The 19,945-nt window shown below is 37.9% G+C and overlaps 1 protein-coding gene across 8 annotated transcripts in view; it reads left to right on the top strand.

Moving 5' to 3' along the window:
• The window catches only part of MAEA (macrophage erythroblast attacher), a 46,213-nt gene that overhangs the window by 20,300 nt on the left and 5,968 nt on the right, over positions 1-19,945 (top strand). For all 8 annotated transcript variants that reach the window (XM_015285923.4, XM_046940278.1, XM_015285925.4 and 5 more), the window contains 2 exons: positions 11,854-11,976; positions 14,467-14,543. In XM_015285923.4, the coding sequence (XP_015141409.3) occupies positions 11,854-11,976; positions 14,467-14,543 (200 nt within the window). The remainder of the gene's footprint in view (positions 1-11,853; positions 11,977-14,466; positions 14,544-19,945) is intronic.

Raw genomic sequence — 19,945 nt, 5'->3', positions numbered from 1 at the left:
GGCGTTCACTACCTCTCTGTACAGAGATTGTGAATGTTCAGCTTTGGTATAGACATGGAAGTCTGTTATGATAGATTACAAGACAGTAGTATGAGACACTGAACTTGTGAAGCCTCTCAGCTTTTTACTCTACTGAACAGAAGCTTTTGTTTTTGTTTATTTTCAAATAAGCTCATTTAACTGCTGCCTCCAAGCTGAAGTATTTTTATTTACATAATATCAAAGTGTAATGCAACTTAGTTGTACATGCGGTGAGACTGTTTCTTCTAGCTTGCTAAAACTATATACTTGATGCTCACATTTACTCTGGCTAACTGACGATAGGCATCCCTCAGTATCTCAATGTTGTATTGATCTTTTACAGTACAGTAGATGGTTTTTGCAGCAGTAGGATAATGAGACTTGATAGTTGCACAGAATTTGTGGTGTTATGAGTTCAGTAACAGACTGCTTTCCTCTCTTTATTCCTCTCTTGCTGGAAGATATGGGCATTGAATCGTTCTCTAATGCTTAATAATGCAACTCTGCTCTGGAGATTACAAAATATCATGATATTTTTCTCTCATCCCCAGTAATCTTTCTGTTTACTGTAGTCTCAACTGTAATTTTGATAAATGTCTCTACCACTGCAGGATTCAGGATCACATTTTCTGCTGTAAATCTGGTTATGTCTATTACCTGATTTTTGACATACCAAGACAATATTATTACTGCTCAGTAGGCATTACACTCTAAGTAGGAATCTGGAAAAAGGCCTGCAATACCTGCATGATTAAGAGCAGCTCTTGTTTTCATTTTTTTTTTAATTTAGTTTTTGTGCTTCTTTCTTCTTTCCCCCCATGTCTGGGAGGCAACTCTTCCTCAAATCCTGAGCTGTTAAAAGGATCTGCTCTTCATTAATTTGTAGCACAGCAGCTAGGATCAAAGAATTGTGATTGTTACGACCTTACATTCAGCTTAAGGCCAGTCATGAGTGTGGTAGAACAGAAGTCAAGACTGGGTCCAGTACTGCTCGGTGTCATTCACTGTGAGGTAGATGATGGGACAGTGTCCTTAGAAAGTCTGCAGGTGATAAAAGCTAGGATCTGTGGTTGATACAGCAGAGGGTTGTGCTCCCCTTGCTGCAGGTACCTTGAACAACTGGAGAAATGAGCAAACAGGAACCTCATGAGGCTCTGTGAAGGGAGTCCCACACCTGGGGAAGTGCAACTCCATGCCACCAGTACGTGCTGTGTGTGACTGGAAGGCAGCTTTGTAGAAAAGGAAGGGGATGATGGGTGGTGAGGCTGGTGGGTGAGTTGAACATGACAGCAATGCACCTTTCTGACAGAAACTCCTTAACAGCATTCTGGGTTGCACTGGGATAAGCATTGCCAGCAACTGGAGGAATGTGATCCATCCCCTCTACTCAACACTCTTTAGACTTGCCTGGTGTTTATCTATTTCTGGGGTCCCCAGCAGACATACTGGGGCATGGAGTCTCTCTGTTCTTGGAGATGTTTAAAACCAGACTGGACTGACATAGGCCTAAGTAACTGTTCTACTCAGCCCAGCTTGGAGCAAAGGGGTTGGACTGAATTTTTAGAATTACCAACCCTAACTATTGTGATTTGTTTTTGTGGTTGCAGACCAAATGGCAAGACATGGTATTTGCTGTTGTTTAAAAGGCTGAGCTCTTTCCATTTCAGTTGCAGGCTGGGGATCCTAGGTTATGTATTTTTCAATAGTTGTTAGACCAGTCTTGGGTGCAAGTTTCAGCCTGCGTGTTTAAAGTTCATTACGTGGCTTCTGAATGCCAAGAGGCCTGCAGAGCTGCTATGGTACTTCATGGGTGGAAACAGCTTAGAAGTTATTCTGCCTCAGTGGCCAAAAGCCATTAAATCATTCATATGTTTGCCAGTAGTACATAGCAGACAGTTTGCTTGCAGATTTGACTCACCATAGTGTCCAATTTTAATAATTATTGATGGGCTGAGGCAAATTCTAGTCTGCTTACTAAATTAAGTATCTTAATAGGAATTAGATTCTTGAATTCGTGTCATGGAAGATAAGCACTTAAAAGTTGTGGTTATAAGATAGGAAGCAAATGGCTATGAAAAGTGCTGATGTGAAAATCATATGGAAGTTTAAATGCCAGAATTAACTAGCTCAATTTAGAAATAAGTTTTGGTGCACAGCTTATATAAGGCACAAGGTTATAAAGCATAATACAGGACGTAAAGTTACTACCATGTAGTCTGTATGGCATGTCTTGAAGGAACAGCAATACTGCTTGGGAATGTATATCAAAATATGAGTCATGTTAAAATAGGAGCTTACAGTCAAGGACAGAAATGCTGTGCTTGTGCCAAAGCAAATGTAGGGGGGAGAGGATTATTTTTTCTTGATGTTTTCTGACTCCCAAATGATGTAAAAAATGGTTTAGATTGAAGTTATAAACTAGATGTTAAAGGTGTTTCTTTTATTGCATATAAATGAAGCTCATCAGCATGAGCTTGTTACACCTGATGATGATCTTACTCTGACTCCATTGTGACCTTGCAGTACAACACCAACGTAAAATGTATATTTTCATGTACAGATTCATATATTCAGCTAGCTGGCAGAGTTGTCTCTAAGCTTAGTCTTGCCATTCCATGTTCTACTGTGTTAAATATTGTTACAGTTCTGTGCCACAAACCAATCAGCTAATCTAATTCTGGAGGTGTAGTGTCTTAGTAGGAAGTTGGTTGCTGTTTGTAGGTAAGTTTTTGTGGTGAAGTATGCAACCTCTGTTTATGTTTGTTGGAGGGTTGTTTTATAAACTTGGTGCTTTTTCTAGCCTCTTCTTAATAAGCTAGGAAGGAAAAAGCTTCCATATGTTCTGTTTAATATGTAATAACAGCAATTTTGCCAGTATTGTGAGAAACAAATTGGATTCTGAAATTGTCACTCCATGCTGTAAATATTCTTTCTTTGCTTAGTTTACTATAGCATGGTAAATAGTCCTGCCTTACTGCATGTGTTGTGCAAGTTGTGCTATCACTTTTTTCTGATATAGATGCTTTAAATTTATAGTGTGTGTTAGGTCAGGAGGCAAATGAATCAAAAATCTTGAAACTGAGAGGCAGAAGAGCTGCTATACCCTATGGTGTGTGTTGGGGGAGCACTGGCAATGAAGTTCCAGATGCAAGAGAGCACTTCAGTTGAAGTAAATAGTTTTAAACCATTAAGAAAAGTTAACTTGACCTTGCTTTGTAGGTTATGCATGCCAATCAGTTTTGCAAATTAATGGTCTTAGATCAGTGATTCAGTAGATGCGCGATCCTTCCAAGGTACTTAGCTAAACATTTGTGTTAATGCCAGTTTGTTTTTTGCTTTTGAAGATTGTTGGAAGAAAATAAATTATATCATTGACTTCTAAAGTTTTGTAACTGTTGTAAGCGTTGGTCTGTGTTAGAAGGACTTCTTGACTCTTCAAATAGTGCTGCACCAGTTAAGAGCTGTTCTAAAGAAAATCATTTTCTTGGAGTGGGAATTCAGATCTTAGCTTTTTTCTTTTTGTCAGTGTGTTCTTTCTCAAGTAGAACTTCTAAGGTTTTGGTCACTGTTTGTCCCTGTAGAATACTAAAACAGAGCAGACACTGGAGAAGCCATTCTGGAAGTACTTTATCTTTGAAACTGGTGTGGCAAATATTCCTTTCACTTATAATCAATATCTAATTCAAAAGTGCAGCAGTCACTGTCTCAGTAAGTTGCTCTGCTGTTCTCTGTTCTGTGTAATTTGGTCCAGTTTTTTCTCTTCCCTGTTGCACAGAGACAGCTTCAGTTTTAATTATTTGGAAATAACTTTGGACTGATTAATTAACTCTGAATGTTTGGAAAGATGCCTGCAGCAAACTCAGGTGTTCCATCATCTAATTTGGTTATGGGGAGTCATGAAATCTTATTTTGATGACCTTTAGAATAAGAGACTTATGATTCCTCTAGATGAGCTGCATGGCTTTTGACCAAGCACTGCTCTCTTCATGAAGTACCCCATATCACGTTACCCCTGCCTTCAAGTTAAAGATTCTCTCATTGCTTTATTAAAGAAAGAAATCCTCAGAACTGTAAAATGGATCTTTGAACTGAAACTTGGGATGACTGCTGAATGATTTCTCTTATGGAACAAAACCTGATGCCAGAGCTGCATCTTGTGAAATCGCCCTTTACCTGAGTAACTTCATCTTCCTACTCTTCAAAGAGTCTGGGCCCCAAAAGCCTCAAGGGGTCATTTCCACTGAACTTGTACAACTGAAGGAAGTAGGAGTTAAATCTAAATCTAAAAGCTGCATAATACTGATTCAGTGTTCTTGGAACTGTCTGCTGGAGTAGGAGGAATATCAGTAATATGATTGCTTCAGTAAGAAATTAATACAAGTGCTTATGAAAACTTCAGTTTGCATGAAGGAGACCATGCGATGTTAAAGCTGAAAGCTGAACTAATGCTTCTGTTAATGTTGTCACAGCACTGTACACTTAGAAATCTTGAAGATGTGGTCCAGGTGTTAGTCAAACACCTGAGTGTATATTCAGCAAAATAAGTTTATGCTCGTGACACTTCTGTTTTAAATAGGTAAATGAAAATTTGTGATAATACTTGCATGCAGCCTTTGCCTCGCTGTTACACGGGATACAGACAAGTTGACTTTCTAATTGCAGGCTGAATGGTGAAAACTAGTTTGTCTGAAGCTATCTGCTGTGTCCTTTTGCTGTGATGCCCACACTGGAGAGATTGTAGGAGACTGCCTGAAAATGAGCTGCCAAACTGACTTGGCTGTTACCTTGAAGTGCTAAGGTGTACACTAGCTCCTTTAAGTGTTCTTAGTGCAGGCATGGCAACTTCCAGTAGATTGATCTAATGAACATCTGAGTGCGTTCATCTGAATTTCCAAGTGCTTTAATTCCTGGACAGCTGTACATCTGCAGTTTGTCTCGAGCATCTTTGGGAGTTACTATTATGTAAATATGTAATAGTCAAGATCAGTCTAGAATAACAAACTTTCTCATTACAAATCATTTGACACTTCAAAGTCAACAATGTGAAGCATGCTGTGATGTTGAGGCTGTGTTTCCAGTTTTCTTTTAGACAAAATGGATTACCTGATTGTAAATAATGTATCTAACAGATATTTCAAAATCTTATTCTGAAAGGCTAGCAAAATGTCCTGTTAAAATGTACTGTCATTCAAGATTCTTGAAGTGAAATATTATCAAATGGTAGAATGGAGTTCTCAAGTAGAGACTGTCTAGATGTGTTAGGTTTGCTTTCATTATGCCTCTGATATGTTTCTTATACATTCTTCCTGCCAGACATTCCTTCAAAATGTAAATGTTGCTCTACATGCCATGCTTTCTCCTGTTACTATACTGGGTGACAGGAGTTCGTTTTTGTCCATATTGTTAGGGCAGACTGTTCCTGCTTGGATGATGGCAGCAGGTTGTGCCCATCTGGCTAAGGGTTGGTCCTCTTTCCTCAAGCAGAAGAGACTACTACAGAAAACAGAGTGGTGAGCAGAGGCTTTTTTCTGCCTGTGGATGCATCTTAAAAGCTCTGAAGGCTTTGTTGCACTAGTCTGGTGTAGACATGACTGTGTGAAGCTCGATATGACGTTCTGCTGGGTAAGGTGCAGCTATTTGCTGAGCTACAGAAGCTGCTGAGACAGGATGAGAGGCTTTGGGAAAGCAACTTGCTATAATAACCAGCCTAGCTAGCTGCTCTGTGAGGCTCCACCGAAATGACTGATGTGCATGAGGAAAAGTAGGCAAACAAAACAGTTCTTTATTTGCCTGTGGAGCAGTCAGTATCAGAATCTGTATGTTTTGGTCTCTTTACTTAAGTAAGCTCTTGGAAGACATGGCAGGTGATTGAAAGATGTAAGGAGCAGGCTTGGGGAGTAGCTTGGTAAGAGAACTGCAAGGTACAAGAGCAAAAAATAGTACTTTGAGGGACTACTTCCTCCAGTGAAGAAAGGCATAAGAAAGAAGCAATGCACGAAGTGCAGAAGTTTTAAAAAGAAAATTAATTTGAAATAAAATGAACTTGTAAGTTTATTCATTAGATCCAGTTGCCTAAAGAAGTAGCAGCATTGCTTCATGCCAGACAATATTCTGACTGACAGTCAGTCACTGAGATGCTGGGGTCCTCTAGAAATAGCTGGGTAAAATAAAAGGTCTGAGCTATATAGAGGTCGCAGAAGATGCTCTCATGCAAAAGCTCAACTATGTACACCATGGAATACTGTGTTTACTTTGTAGACAAAAACTTCTCTGCCTTGTCTGTTGATGGATCTGTGGTTTGGCTGTCTCTCTGCTTTTTTCATACAGCTAGCTTTGCAGCTGGCTTCTGAGTAGGGCATTCCATCATTTACTCTATTTATTTTCTCTGTAGTGCCGTTAATGTGTAGATTATAACACTTTAGAGTAGCTTAATGAACTTCAGGCAACATTATTTTACCAGCAGAGAGTAAGGAGACCTCTTAATGTTAATTTGTGCCTCTTTTTAACAGAACTTCAACTGTGATTTGCTGTTTTGTCACTACCTATGCTTTTGTTTTATTTGTTTGGTTCTGTCTTCTAAATCAGTGCAGTTTTTGTATACTCTGAATTCACTTTGAAGGATGGGTTCTTAGAACCAGCACTATTTCCCTTTTCTCCTTGTATAGGGACAAAAGAATGGACCTCTCAGACACTGTGATATGGTATTATATAAATGTGTAGACTGACACATTTTCATTCTTTCTCCCTTGCAGAAAAATGGTAACTTCCTTCTTCCCCAGGGGGTCCTATTGCCTGCCTTCGTAGGTGTTTGCATGTCTTATTCCTGAGCTGTGTAACAATAGTTACAAATCAGGGCAACCCCTGCACTTGCTGTGTATTCATCACAGAGGAACTAACAAATTAGTATACAAGTATGTAATGCTGATGTTGCCTTTTGTTTGTAGCTGTTCATTGCTGCAGTTCTATCTGTTTTGTAACGAACTGCTTCCTAAACTCTACTGGAGGTTAGGCTGCATGTTCAGGATAGATAGCTCAATATGTGAATACTCATTGAAAGCTTAACACAGCTTTTTTTAAACTTGTTCTAGAGTGATTCAAGTGCTTACTGTGTTTCATATACAAGTAGTTTAAATGGATGTTTACTATACTACTGAATGCTTAAGTACTTCAGCAAAACCTTTTTTAATATGAGAGTGGTGCTCTTATGCTTGTAGTATCTTTAGAAAGTCAATCTCACTAAAACTGTCATACATCCACTTGGCATCCAGCTTGGTTCTTGTTTGGGAATGGACTTAAACATAGCAAATGACTGACTTGTTAAAAATGATTTGCAATGACGTTCAGAATTTCACCTGCTGTGAAACCAACCACCTCTCACACATGTTGCTGTCTCTTGGTTATGACTGGAACTAAGAAATAATTTGTAATTTAATCATGAAGTTGTAATTTACTCAGTGAGTGATTACAGTCTAAAGATGGATAAACAAGTTCTGACAAAATGGATGAGGGATTCTGCATCTGCGCTGATCTTTAAATAGGAGGTTGGAGCTTTCTGAAGACGTCCCGGGGGAGCTCTTGCATTGCCATCTTTGAAGAGGTCACTTTATAAGTCAGTAAAAAAAAAAAAAAGCTCCTGGGTTGAATTATTGCTGTCTTTGACTGCGATGCAGTTAACTTGCAGTGAAGTGAATAAAGTTTGCCTGTGTCTTGGAATAAAGGAATCCTGTGCAAATATGTATTGTCAGCAGTTGTGCAAGTCCTACAGAGTAAGGAAGACAAACAAGTTTGGCATTCATTATTCTTAGCAAGACTTTGCCTTTGCTGTATTTATTTCCTACAAGTCTGTGGATTCGGTGCTTTTTCTCCAGTCCACTACTGAATTCTGTTTCAATATAGGGCCTTAGTTACATGGTTTGCCTAAATTGAAATCAAAAGTAGTTCACATTTGAACGTGTGGTTGCCAATTTCTCATTTGCTTTAAAACTTCGTAGTAGAAAAGCTTTGTAGCATACATAGTTGTGTTCTTCTCATGCAATGTTCAGTGTATTTTTTTGAGTCATGTTGTATTTTCCAATACAACCATGTGAATTCATGAAATTGAGCCCATTTTTCATGTTCCTCTTAGTTTTGATGCCTGAAATTAGTGCTTTTGTTGATTATTTTTCATACCGAGGCAGGTCTCCAAAGATTTTTGCAACTCATCAACTGGCTTCTTTGCACGTTTGTCCTGCAGCTAATATAAGCCTAATTCTAAATGTTCCTTCTAGGGAGAAAAGTCTTCGGTCTTTCCAGTGCAGTTTGGTATCTAACAGCTAGTTAGTGTTTGCAGCTGGCCCCTCCAGTCAGGGTAGGTGCTGAAGCCTCTGGAAAATGGGATGCTGCTGCTCAGGTGAGAAGCCAAGGTTCTCACTCTTTGCCCAGAGTTTTACTGCAGTCAGCTCCTGCTGGCAGTGATCAGAGCTCAGGATGCCCTCAAAGGAGCAGACATGCACGTACATGCTGGGGATGTTCTTACCCAGAACCCATCTCAGAGAAAGAAAAGAGAAGTATGTTTATAGGGCTGTGGCTTTTATGTTGGCCAGGAATATAGGTAGTAATCATCATAGTAAAGGAATCCTCATTCTTCACGGTATTTTATACCTTAATTATCGAAATTCTGTGCAGTATTATAGGGTTGGTAGCCTTCCTCCCTGTAAGCACTTGCAGCTTAAAAAGTAGTGAAGTTTAAAAGCTATATATATGTAAATCATGCTGAGCACAGGGTGATGGATAGATGTATAAATAAGTCTCTGAAGACACTTATGTGGAACCAGACTTAGGGTGCAATTTTCTGTAATAGGTCTTTTTTTCTGTGAAGTTTGAACTATCATAATGGAATTGAATAGTCCTTTTATGATAATGCTTATCCAATGCTTAAGTAGTTACCCTTCTGGTACCTGGTGAGTAGATAGGAAGTGAGGTTGACTTGGGTCCAATAGTTATAAGCAGAAACAATACAATGTAGCTGATAATTCCTTGCTTTCTGTAGAAGGAAGAGGAATGTTCTTCCTCTTTGTTTGTGTAATTGTTGTTAATATTTATGGCCAGAGGGTTTTTTCTCCTACCTGAATGTAGGTTTGCCATTGCTTAGTCCTCCTATCAAAAGTCAAGTGTTCTGCATTTGTAAGCAAGTTAACTTAGGCATTGCTATCATGGAGATGCACGGGAGGCTGGAGGTGTGCTTGTATGTTGTGGTTTGATAACACCATACAGCACAGGGCTTGTCTGCAACTTTGCAGTCTGGAATAAAATATTGCATTCACTTTTTAGTGTGAAAACTGAAGCTGTGAAATGAGGAAACACTTGCAGTGTTCCAAAAGATGATAATTAGAGACCTTAGAATTGCTTTATAATTTGTATACAAGATGTGAGATAGGAGTACTTCTCCACAGACCATAGTGTTGACCTGCACAGAAGACCTGTGTCATTTTAAAGCTACGTAGTCCTCTCATGCTCCATACTTCTATTTCATTAACAACAGCTAAAGAAATACACTGCGGAGGCGCAACCAAAATAGGAAAGTGTGATCAGATTTAAAAAGTCACGATAGCATGTGTAGGTTCTTTATAAGTACATTGCCTGATTGAATCTTAGTATTTTTGTTCTGTCAGTCTGCTTAATTAAGACTTAGAACTGTTTGTTATCAAATCCATAAGCTATTTCTTTTCCCACAAATGAATCTCTTAATGCTTTTTTATATTGTTCTGTTACTTTCTTCCTACTCAGCAGAGAACAAAAACATTCATTGGAACAATTTAAAAGTGGTCGTAGTTCCAAAAGAAAACCTTTCAGTTAAAAATATTCTGTTTTCTGGATACATACTGTCTATTTAATGAAGACAACTGCCAAGCTTTGACTCCTTTTGGCAAACACAAGTCCAATTAACATGTCTGTACCAAACAGAACCTTTTTTATTTCAAATTCACAAAAGGATTGTAGGAGTTATTTTCACTTTGAAGTTTTTCTCTTTCTCAGCAGCTGCTACAACCTCTTTCCCTCAACAGTAGTTGAGGAATAGCTGAAGATGGCTATGCTATCTCCTCACTGATAAATGCTTTTAGTTGGGATTCTCACAATCTCATTGAGCTATAATGCCTATGCACAGCTTCAAAAAAACACCATATTTTTAATAAAACCAGGAAAAGCTAAGAAATGTGACAAAACCAGTGATTTCTTGGTATACCTCACATCTCCAGACCTTTAATAAAGTAGAAGAAAATACTTTTGTTTTAATTTGATGTAAAAACAAATGCTGCTTACGAAGAGGTTGCACGTAACTTGGGCTTGGGGAGATGTATGGAGAATGCTCTTCTTAACTCTAGTCAGTTTTAACAGCTGCTGTATGGAAAAATAGGCTAACAAGATGATGGGTATGATGGCATTGAATGTCAAATTACTTATACAGTTGATTTACATGGGCGAGATTAATTTCATTCTATAAACTTGCCACTGCTTTACTACTTTAGCTCTGACCTCAATCTTGGATTTGGTAACTGTAGAGTTGTATGTCAATTTCATCTTCTGATAGTAAATGCTTTTGCAGTTGCAGTCATACGTTCTGTTAAAATGTAATGCATGCTGTACATAAACTTTGCGTATGACTTCAAAAACAAACCTTTAAGTCATGGGGAAAATTTCAGGAAAAGTTTTTGTGCTTAATGACTTACACTGCAGTTTAGAAATACATGCAACACGTCTGCATTTCTGTAAATAACCATTCTGACAAACCTAGTCCAATCTGGCCTGCCTTTCCAATAATAGGAGGCTTCCTGTATTTACAAGGAAAAATTGGCTGATGAAATGCAAGATGTGAATGTGATATGCCTGGCACTATTTCTATGCGTTTTAACTTTGCCTCAGGAAAGTCTAAGACTGAATATATTCAGCTGTTCTAACAGCTGAAAATGCCACCTATTTCAGAAAGTGGTTCGGTTCACTGCAGCTACTGTAACATTTGTCATACTTAGCATTTCATTTGTATGGTTTTCTGCATTTTGCTGTGAAGTCTACATAAAAGGGAACTTGTTCCAAACTGGCGTGTTAATCAAATATTTGATACTGGATTGTTGCTTGTGTATTGATTTATTGTATCTCGTGGTGTATTTTCTTTAACAGTGTGAACTGTAACAGCATGATGTGTTTATGCAGCTCAGAAATAACTTCTGGCAGTGCCAATTCAGAGTGAATCTTGTTCATATCATTTGGAAACAGACTGAGTGCTTTTTCAGAGATATGTGGGGAAAAAATTACTTGCTAGCCTAGGAGATCTTAAATCTTATTGGGCTGTGTTAGCCTTGGTTGGTACAAATGTGTAAAGCAGTTTGCAGTGAAGTAGCAGAGGTATATACAAGGCTTCCTCCAGGCCAACTTGATACCAGATGCTCCTCTTTCTTTGAACATATCTACTTCTGCCAAGCAATTGAGGAACTATATAATGACATTGTCATAGTCCAGTGACATAAGACAAGCATTCTTGGAAATGTAGATTGCACCCAACTGATGAGGTCTTAACAGTTTCTTTGCAAAGCTCCAAGATGGCATCTTCATTCTTTTTCTTTTCTCTAGTTCTGTTGCATAAATAGATTTAGAAGAGTGGTCATTTTAATGAGTCTATTTTGGCACATGGAAATGAGGTTTTACAAAACTGTTACAGTATATTTTAAGTTATGTCCTTTAAAGATGTCTCTAGAACAGTCTTTTGCATTCCTGTGCTCCAGTTGGTTAAATGGATTGCTGTGTAAAGTATCAGTATGATTTAACAAGCTGTGCTTTCCTTTTTCTTTGCTTTTAAAGGACTTAGTAAATATTGAGATGTTTTTGACTGCTAAAGAAGTGGAAGAGTCATTGGAAAGACAAGAGACTATGACTTGCTTGGCTTGGTGTCATGATAACAAATCCAGGCTCAGAAAAATGAAGGTATGAAAACAATGTCAATGTTTTGCCTAAGTAGCGGTTTTCAAAAGCACTGGGTTATTTGATATGGTCAATTTGGTTTAAATTATAGGTCTTGAATGAGGCCTTGTATAAAAGTAAGGGCAGTAAGTACAAAATTTATTTTTTAAGGTTAAGGTTACTGGTGCTGAGCTAGCCCAAGTGAGTGCCAAACCTTAATGCAGTGTGTGTAGTAGTGTCTCTGCATGTGAATCTGTGTGTATTGCTCTTTGTATCCTGCTGAGAAAGTAGCTCATAGTTTATATGTGAAGAATTAGATTGATTTGTAAACCTATGTCTGAGAGAAATGTCATATGGATTTGTCTTAGTATTTTTGGAGTGCAATATATGTAAATCCAAAACTAAAAATCCAAAACTAAACAGACTTGAGTGAAGTAGCTTTACAAGAGGAAAACGTTGAGGAGTTTCTTGCAAAAATGAAAGCAAGTCTTACTGAGTAATAAACACAGTAAGTTGACTTCTAGCCATTGAATACTGTGACCTGAGCATGCTGCATCTTTGCTCCTGTGCAGTTGGTTTAAATTTCCTTGATTCTTAAACTGTATATTTTGAAACATGTTATAGTCTGTTATAGGGCTTGCAGAAATCTTTGACTGTATTAATCAGAACCTCTACCTCCTTCAGAAGTTTTGGTTTTTTAAACTAAGCTTTCTTTAATGAAAAATATTTAAGCATCCTTAAAGATAAGAAACGAGTGACATTCTCTGTCACTTGGGCACCAAAATGAGAAGGAACCAAAGATGGGACACGAGTAAATTGGCCAGTGATTACTCTAAAGAAAAGGATCTTTTTATGGAAACCATTAAATTAAAAGCAGAATTGGTGCGTAAACAGTATTGCATAATTATACTGCTGGGAATATATATATATATATTTTATATTTTTATATTTTATATATATATATAAAATTTTTATACAGCAAGTAATGGAAGAAATTAACAGCTGAATATGTTAATTTTTCATCACCAATCTTCACCAAACAAGTAAGGATAAAATCTTCCCTGTCATCCTTCTTGGGGAATGGAAGAAAAATTCTGCAAGCCCTACTCAGACACTCTGCAGATTGGGCCTTCTTGGGAATGGAGGGGGGGAGAGCTGTGGGTTTTTTCTTTACTGCTGAAACATGTTAATGAAATAACTGAGCCCTAGGGTTTGGTATCATTAACAATTAAAAGTTTTATTAATTTTTTTTTAATAGAAACCAACTTAACCAGCATTCTAAATAAAGGTTTTTGTGTAGATCTGAACAAAAGAACTGTAACTCTATTTGAAAATTCCAAATAAAAGCAAAAAGAAATCTTAGTTCTTTGCAAACCATGGACTTGAGCACAGAGAAAGCTGTACTTGGAAAATAATTTACTTTCTACTCCTTAAACAAGTGTACTTTAACAGGACAGAATGTATCACTTACTTTCAAGTGGCTTACATTTCTAATCTTAAAACAGGAAATTGCTGTAATGTGCACACCAGTCACCCCAGGCAGTTAACTGATAGAAATTTGGAGTTGCTCAGATTCCTACAGAAGTCACTGAGGGGTTTTGGATGGTATCGTACTGATTCACAATAAACAAAAGACAACTATTCATCAGAAGCTTTGGGGAACATTTGCCAAACAGAGCAACTCAGGGTAACTCAAAATAGTTATTTTTCAAGATTCAGAAAGGACTCTGGTTTTTGGTTGTTAGGGTAATAAAATAGATGACTGTGTCCCTGTATAGAAGCATAATGACTTGTTCTTTTAGGGGGGAGAATCTTTTTAATTCTATATATTCAAAGTTCTTTTTATAGATTTTTTTTTTTAGTGAACTGATGATGGAATTTGATTTAAAGGGACACTGTTAACTTCATTAGGCTTCAAATTTTAGCTTTTTCCCCAAGCAGGTAAATGCCACTTGGCTTCTTTGAGATTTGTTTCCAGCATGGCTTTTAGATGTTTGACAACAACAGTAAGGTAGAAGCTTGAAAAAAGGGAGCTGGGGAGAGGACCACAGCAGTCTAGATTCTATGCTGCTTTTTCATAAGAGGAGAACACTTTCAGAATGAGTTCAAAGACTTATTTCTTCCTTGCAGTCAGTCTCTCATATCTTAAACTGGCTCCAAACTTCTATTGAATCAATCTATTGCTTTTAACTTTAAGATAGCACAGAGAAGCCACCTGCTACTCTTAGTTGCATCCCGAATAATGATGATTTCAGTCATCAAGAAAATGTTCATTCCTCCTAAATACTGAAGTTTGGAAGGAGGCAAATGGAAGAGCTTTTTGTTTGCTTTTAGGGATTTGTGTTGCTGTCTTGTCTATGGACAGCATTTAAACTTTCTCTGCATGAATACCTAAAAGCAAGCAAACAAAGTTGCATGTAATTAACACTTCTTTGTTATGCACACATAGTATTTAACATCTGGAGAAGCGTGGTTTTGGCACCATCTAAGACCCTGTCTTGTCTTTAATCTCAGAGCTGTCTGGAATTCAGCCTAAGGATTCAGGAGTTCATTGAACTCATTCGACAGAACAAGAGACTGGATGCTGTGAGGTATGAAAATAGGATGCTTTACAAACATTTCTTACAGTGATGGAATGCTTCATCAGTAATGTGACTATTATTGCAACACCTGAAAGCCCCACAGCTGCAAGGAACCTTGATGGTGTTATTGTGATCAGGTTTTGGATTTTAGTTGAGGTTGTTTTTTGTATTTTCCAAAGGTAAGATGTCAGTCCAGATGCAACTTCTTTGAAAATCTGTTGTTGTTATTTAAACTCCACATCTTTTCACTCCATGGTCAAGGATCACAAAGTTGATTTTAAAACTATGTATTCTGGTGGTATGTAATGAACGTACTTGTCTTTCAAGATGTAAAGGTAGTTTCTGATAGGTACTCATTGCAGTTTTGTTGCAAAAATACTAAAAGGTGAAAGAAACACATCTGAAGCTTAACACTTCATTTGACTGAATTATATTCTGTTTTATCTCTAATCATATTTGTCACATTTAGGCTTTAGTACAAAATGCAAATTTGGCCTTCTTGTATTGAATGGATAACTTGATAATTCCTTGTTATGTGACAAGTCCTGTCTCATTCCCTTTCCCTAGCCCCAAATAAACTCAATATCCATTTTATCTCTTGAACTAGTTTAACACTAGAACTTTGAGAAGAAAATAACACTGCCCAAGGTGGTGTGAATGAGTCGGAGAACTCAAGTTAGGTCTGACCGTAACCTGGCTTCAACCTTAAGATGGTTTTTCTCACAATTTCAGTCCATGAGTTGATTTATGCTTTTTAGTTTGCAGTTTTGGTTTAAAGTCTTGAAATAATATTCCAGGATAATGCAGGAAACCAGTTCTGCTGAAATAAGTGGGAATTTGATAGTGGGACTATAAAATGTGTTGATAATTCTTACAAGAAGTATTTTTTTCCAGCACCATAGCTTATGGTGCAGGGGCAGAGCCTACTGGAGCTTAGACATGGAGAAGGGGGAGAGGACCTCCATAGCAGGTTCTGGTTGTTTTTATCTTTAAAGATATTTAAACCTAGGGTGAGTTGACAAGCTTTATGGCCAGACTTCATACTCCTGTAATACATTGCAGTGATAACTGTTGCACCTTAAGATTTCTGACAAGTTTTATGTTGAGGAAGTGGCAAGTATTACTGCCTTTGAAGTTGTACTAGAAATTGAAACCAGCAGGAGATTTGTATTTTGTGGAAAAGCTGCTTTTTGGTCTGAGGAGTGCAGAGCTGTAGAAAACATATCAAGTATCGTAAGTGCAGACTGAAAGCATTTTTAGCTCAGTCATCTGCTTTAGATGTAGCAATTCCTCTGCAGGGTGAACCAGATGATTTCTCTTGAATAAATGGATGAGGAACTTAGTCCTTGAATTTAGGAAGAGAAGGAAAAGGCAGCTCAACAGTGTTGAGAGGCTAGCCTAATGCTAACCCCTACACCAAATTGACTCTCCTTTTAGTTTTAGGGGTTATTTCAGATTGTTATTTCTGGTTTTGTTCTCTTGTTGTCTTTGAGACACCTCATATCATTACAACGTTGCCCTACTTGCACCTAAATGGTTGTCATCATACTTTTGACCAGATATGGAGTCTGATAAAACTGCTAAATAATTGTAGCATGTTAATAACTGAGGGATGGAGAGGCTACATGCTGTCATTTAGATACGTATGCATATTCTTTGACAGAGCTCTGAGGTCCTAAGGAATTAAGCCAGGTACTTAGGAAAAGGATGAAAGACTGAACTACTTGGTCTGTCTTCTGAAGCCCATTGTGCCCTTTATATCCAGTGAATACTGTGCCTTTGTGCCTTTAGCTTTAGTCTCTGCTAATTTTGCTTCTTTGCCAAATGTGCAGTCATGCATCTTAACAATGAATAGTCCATGCTCAGAAAACTACTTTTTTTGATCTTCAACTTCCTTATGTAGCTTAGAAAATGGGGTGGGGGTAGAGCTGAAGTAAAGAGATGGGCTAAGAACTGGGACAAAGTAACAAGCTCATTCTGTATTCTGTTATTGTTTCTGGAAGTTTGTTTCCTCCTGGTTCCTTTTCCTTGTCAGATCTAGCAGAATTTGCAAGTTGTTGCCCTCGTTTTAGGGTCCAGCACTCTTGACATGGGATAATTTGTACTTATTGGTTCGTTCTTTTACCTTTGAGGCTTTCTTTGTAAACATGTATTAAAGCATATTTAAGTCCTTCAAGATTTAAAACTTGTATGTCCTTTCTACATTGGAAATGAGCTTCAGTGTATTGCGGTGGTGGGGTAAAGCATGTAGATTCCATATACCTGTTGAAGTTCAGGGTTGCCATGTGTTTACAATTGGCAGTTATAACTTGCCAGAGATGACAATGCTGCTTTAATTGTATAACTTCTCAGAGAAAAGGACCCACAGAAGGCCTTCTCAATTCACTTTTCTAACTTGATAATTTCTGATGATTTTGTACATTGAGTTCAACTTCTCAGTGCCGTCCTTAAGGAATGTGGTTTAAAAAAAGTTAGCTTTTGGCATTATGTTCTACTTTGCTTCAAAATAAGTGTGTAATAAGGGAAGATATTTGTAGGAAGGTGTAGCATAAATCTTGCTGCAAACCATCGGAACTTGTGTTTTTTATTAGCTTGCTTCTGTTAAGTGCCTGCAGCAGGATTCTTTCAGTATTGTGTCCCTGGTGCAATAAATAGGTCAGGCATCCATTAGAAAGCAGAGAAAGAGGCTGTTTACCAAGTAGTTTCCTGTATGAGTGGAACTCAGAGAGCTGACATTTTGTTGAGACGCAGCTGGTGTTTAAATAAGTTTGAAAGCTTTGCTTGCTGCCTGCTGCGAACCTCTAAAGCGCCATACTGCTTTTAGGATGAAACTGATGGGAGCCTTAAAAATATTTATCTTATTAAATGTGTGTTTGAATTTCTGTAGCTTTTTAGAATAGAAGAAGTACAGACTGACCTTGCTCTGAGGTAGCTTATCAGAGCAGTTTTCAGAGAGCTTGTTTCAAGAATGTACTAAAGCTGTTTTTTCAATACAGAGAGTAAATCACTTCTGCCTAAATACATCACGAAGTTCTTAGGCTAACTCATCAGCTTGTAACTCCTACAGTCTCTTCAGATTGCATAAAGCCTGTGCCTGCTGCAGTAGCAATGAATGACACTCATTTCATGCTTTTGGTGCTCTCACGAACTTCAGCAGAAAGCTGTCAGACTTTTGAGAATGCTTTGCTTTCATGGGGTGTCATGGGATGCACAGTTCTCTGCTAAAAGCTTAACAAAACAGCCTATACTCTTAAGACATAAAGGACAAAAATAGCGAACAAGAGTAGCCAGTGATGTACAAAGAAAATGGCCACTACTACTTTTAGTATACTTATCGCCAATGAGGGTATACGTGCACAGGTTTTTTTCCTTCATCTTTATGTTCTGAGGGGTGGGGAAGTGCTGTTGGAACAGTTGCATAAAAAAAAATAAAAGTTTAAGTGCTTCAATTATAAATTTTTCTGGTAGTGATAACAGTCTCTGAGATAAATGCACTCAGGAATGGATCCAAAAGACTGAGCAGAAAGAATAAATCCTCTTGATAACACGCTATGTTCATGTTAAGTTATTGCTTCTTCCTGATAAATACTTTCATTCAAGTATTCAGGCATAATAGATGTGTACACATACATTCTGTACTTTAAATACTTTTCCAGAAACAGACTCTCATGCAGACTGTAAATCAAGTCTTCACAGATATCCTTTCCTTTTTGGATATGCCAAGGGTACTGTTTGCATACATACTTCCTTGGGCTGAAGGAACAGCTATTTCAAACAGAAGGTGTTTACAGAATTCACAGAATCACTTTGGCATTTGAGAAAGGAGGATTCGGTGATTTCAATGATGACCCACAGATAATGATGGAAAAAATGTAACCCACTGCTCTAGCTATACTGACCAATGCATGCTAATGTAGTAAAAACACTGGAATTAAGCATGGTAACATTCATTAGAGTTCATAGTACCTCCAAGAGTTTTCCATCTGGAAAAGATGGAGAGAATGGAAATGGCAGAGTAGAAAGGGAAGGATTAAGTAATGGTACAGGAGCAAGAAAAGTGGTACTGAAATGTTTTGCATTCACAAATTCTCGTAGTATTGCCTCTTACTTCCCAACGTTAACCAAAAATATAGTGCCATGAATTAATGAAATTGCTTCTTGTGAAGCATTTCTTCATTTTCACTGTGGCTTGCTTGGTGCACAGTAGGTGAGGTTCAGACATTGGTATCTCAAGCTTCATGGGAAGACTTCCTTGTTTTTATAAGGGACGTGGCAGAGAAAATCATAAGATAAAAACTAACACAATCGGACTTCAGAAAACCTAATTCCTTCTGGTAGGACTCAAAGTGGGTACCATATTGTAAATTGTTCAGTATTTCTCAAGTCATTGAAGTGCTGGCCTGGTGAAGACTTCTCGCCTGAAAGGCTAGCATATGCTGGTTTTATATATGTATACACAAAATTTATTCTAGATATTCTTAAACATATGCATTAAGCATGGCCAGTACTTCTGTGTTACAGCTCCAGGTCTTCCTATAAACAAGAGGGATATAAGAATAAGTTGTTGATGCTTGGCAGGGAGTAGGGTCTCAAATCTAAAGAGGATGTTGCAAAACTGAATTACTGCTTCTGTTTTGACACCACGGAGCACAAGTGCAGAGTGATCAGATCATTGTAAGATTTTTTTCTTCCTTCTCTCCCTTGTGTGTGTGTGCACAGTAATCCTGTTCGACTGGTAGGTCTGAATTTTTGTTCTGTCTGAGCTTTCTTTTGAACAGTTATTGCTTTCATGAGCAGGGCTACACAAACACTTGAGCTTTCTTCCAGCATGTTCAGGCTGCCGAGGCTCTGCTCTCAGGACACGAATTTTGTACTTTTCCTATTGTAGCAGTTATTACCTGGGGAACAATATTTACATTCCTGAATTGCTCACCCAAAATAGGAAGCTGAGTGGAAACAGTCTGTCCTGCATAACTTCCACTGCTTCCTGGTTTGAGTGGGAGAGGAAGTAGGAGCACTGAAACACTGCTGAAGAGACTGTTCTCATGGTATTATTGGTGACCTGAGCACAGTTAGCAGAACATAGAATTAGAAAAAATTAAATCTGTATCTCTCTTTTGGGAGAGGAGAACAATTTGGACAATTGAGGAATACTCTGTGCTTTTAAAATCATTTGTACTCTTAGAAGAAGACTTCTAAAAGATCTCTAAAAAGGTTAAAATGAGCACTCTTTGTGGTAGTTGAGAGGTAACTTTTTATCTGCACTGTAACAGAAGCTATGGAGAAAATGCAGCACAGAGAAGACTTTTCTACATTTTAGCAATGCCAGAAATTCAATACAGAGCTGATTCTGTATTCGGTCTACTACGCAACACTTGTGCAGCACTGTAAATAGGGACTTCAGCAGAAAT

The sequence above is a fragment of the Gallus gallus genome, chromosome 4 (genome assembly GCF_016699485.2).
Source record: "Gallus gallus isolate bGalGal1 chromosome 4, bGalGal1.mat.broiler.GRCg7b, whole genome shotgun sequence".
NCBI classification, from domain to species: Eukaryota; Metazoa; Chordata; class Aves; order Galliformes; family Phasianidae; genus Gallus; species Gallus gallus.
The sequence above is the reverse complement of the archived record's forward strand: the minus strand, read 5'-3'. Positions and strand labels throughout refer to the sequence as shown.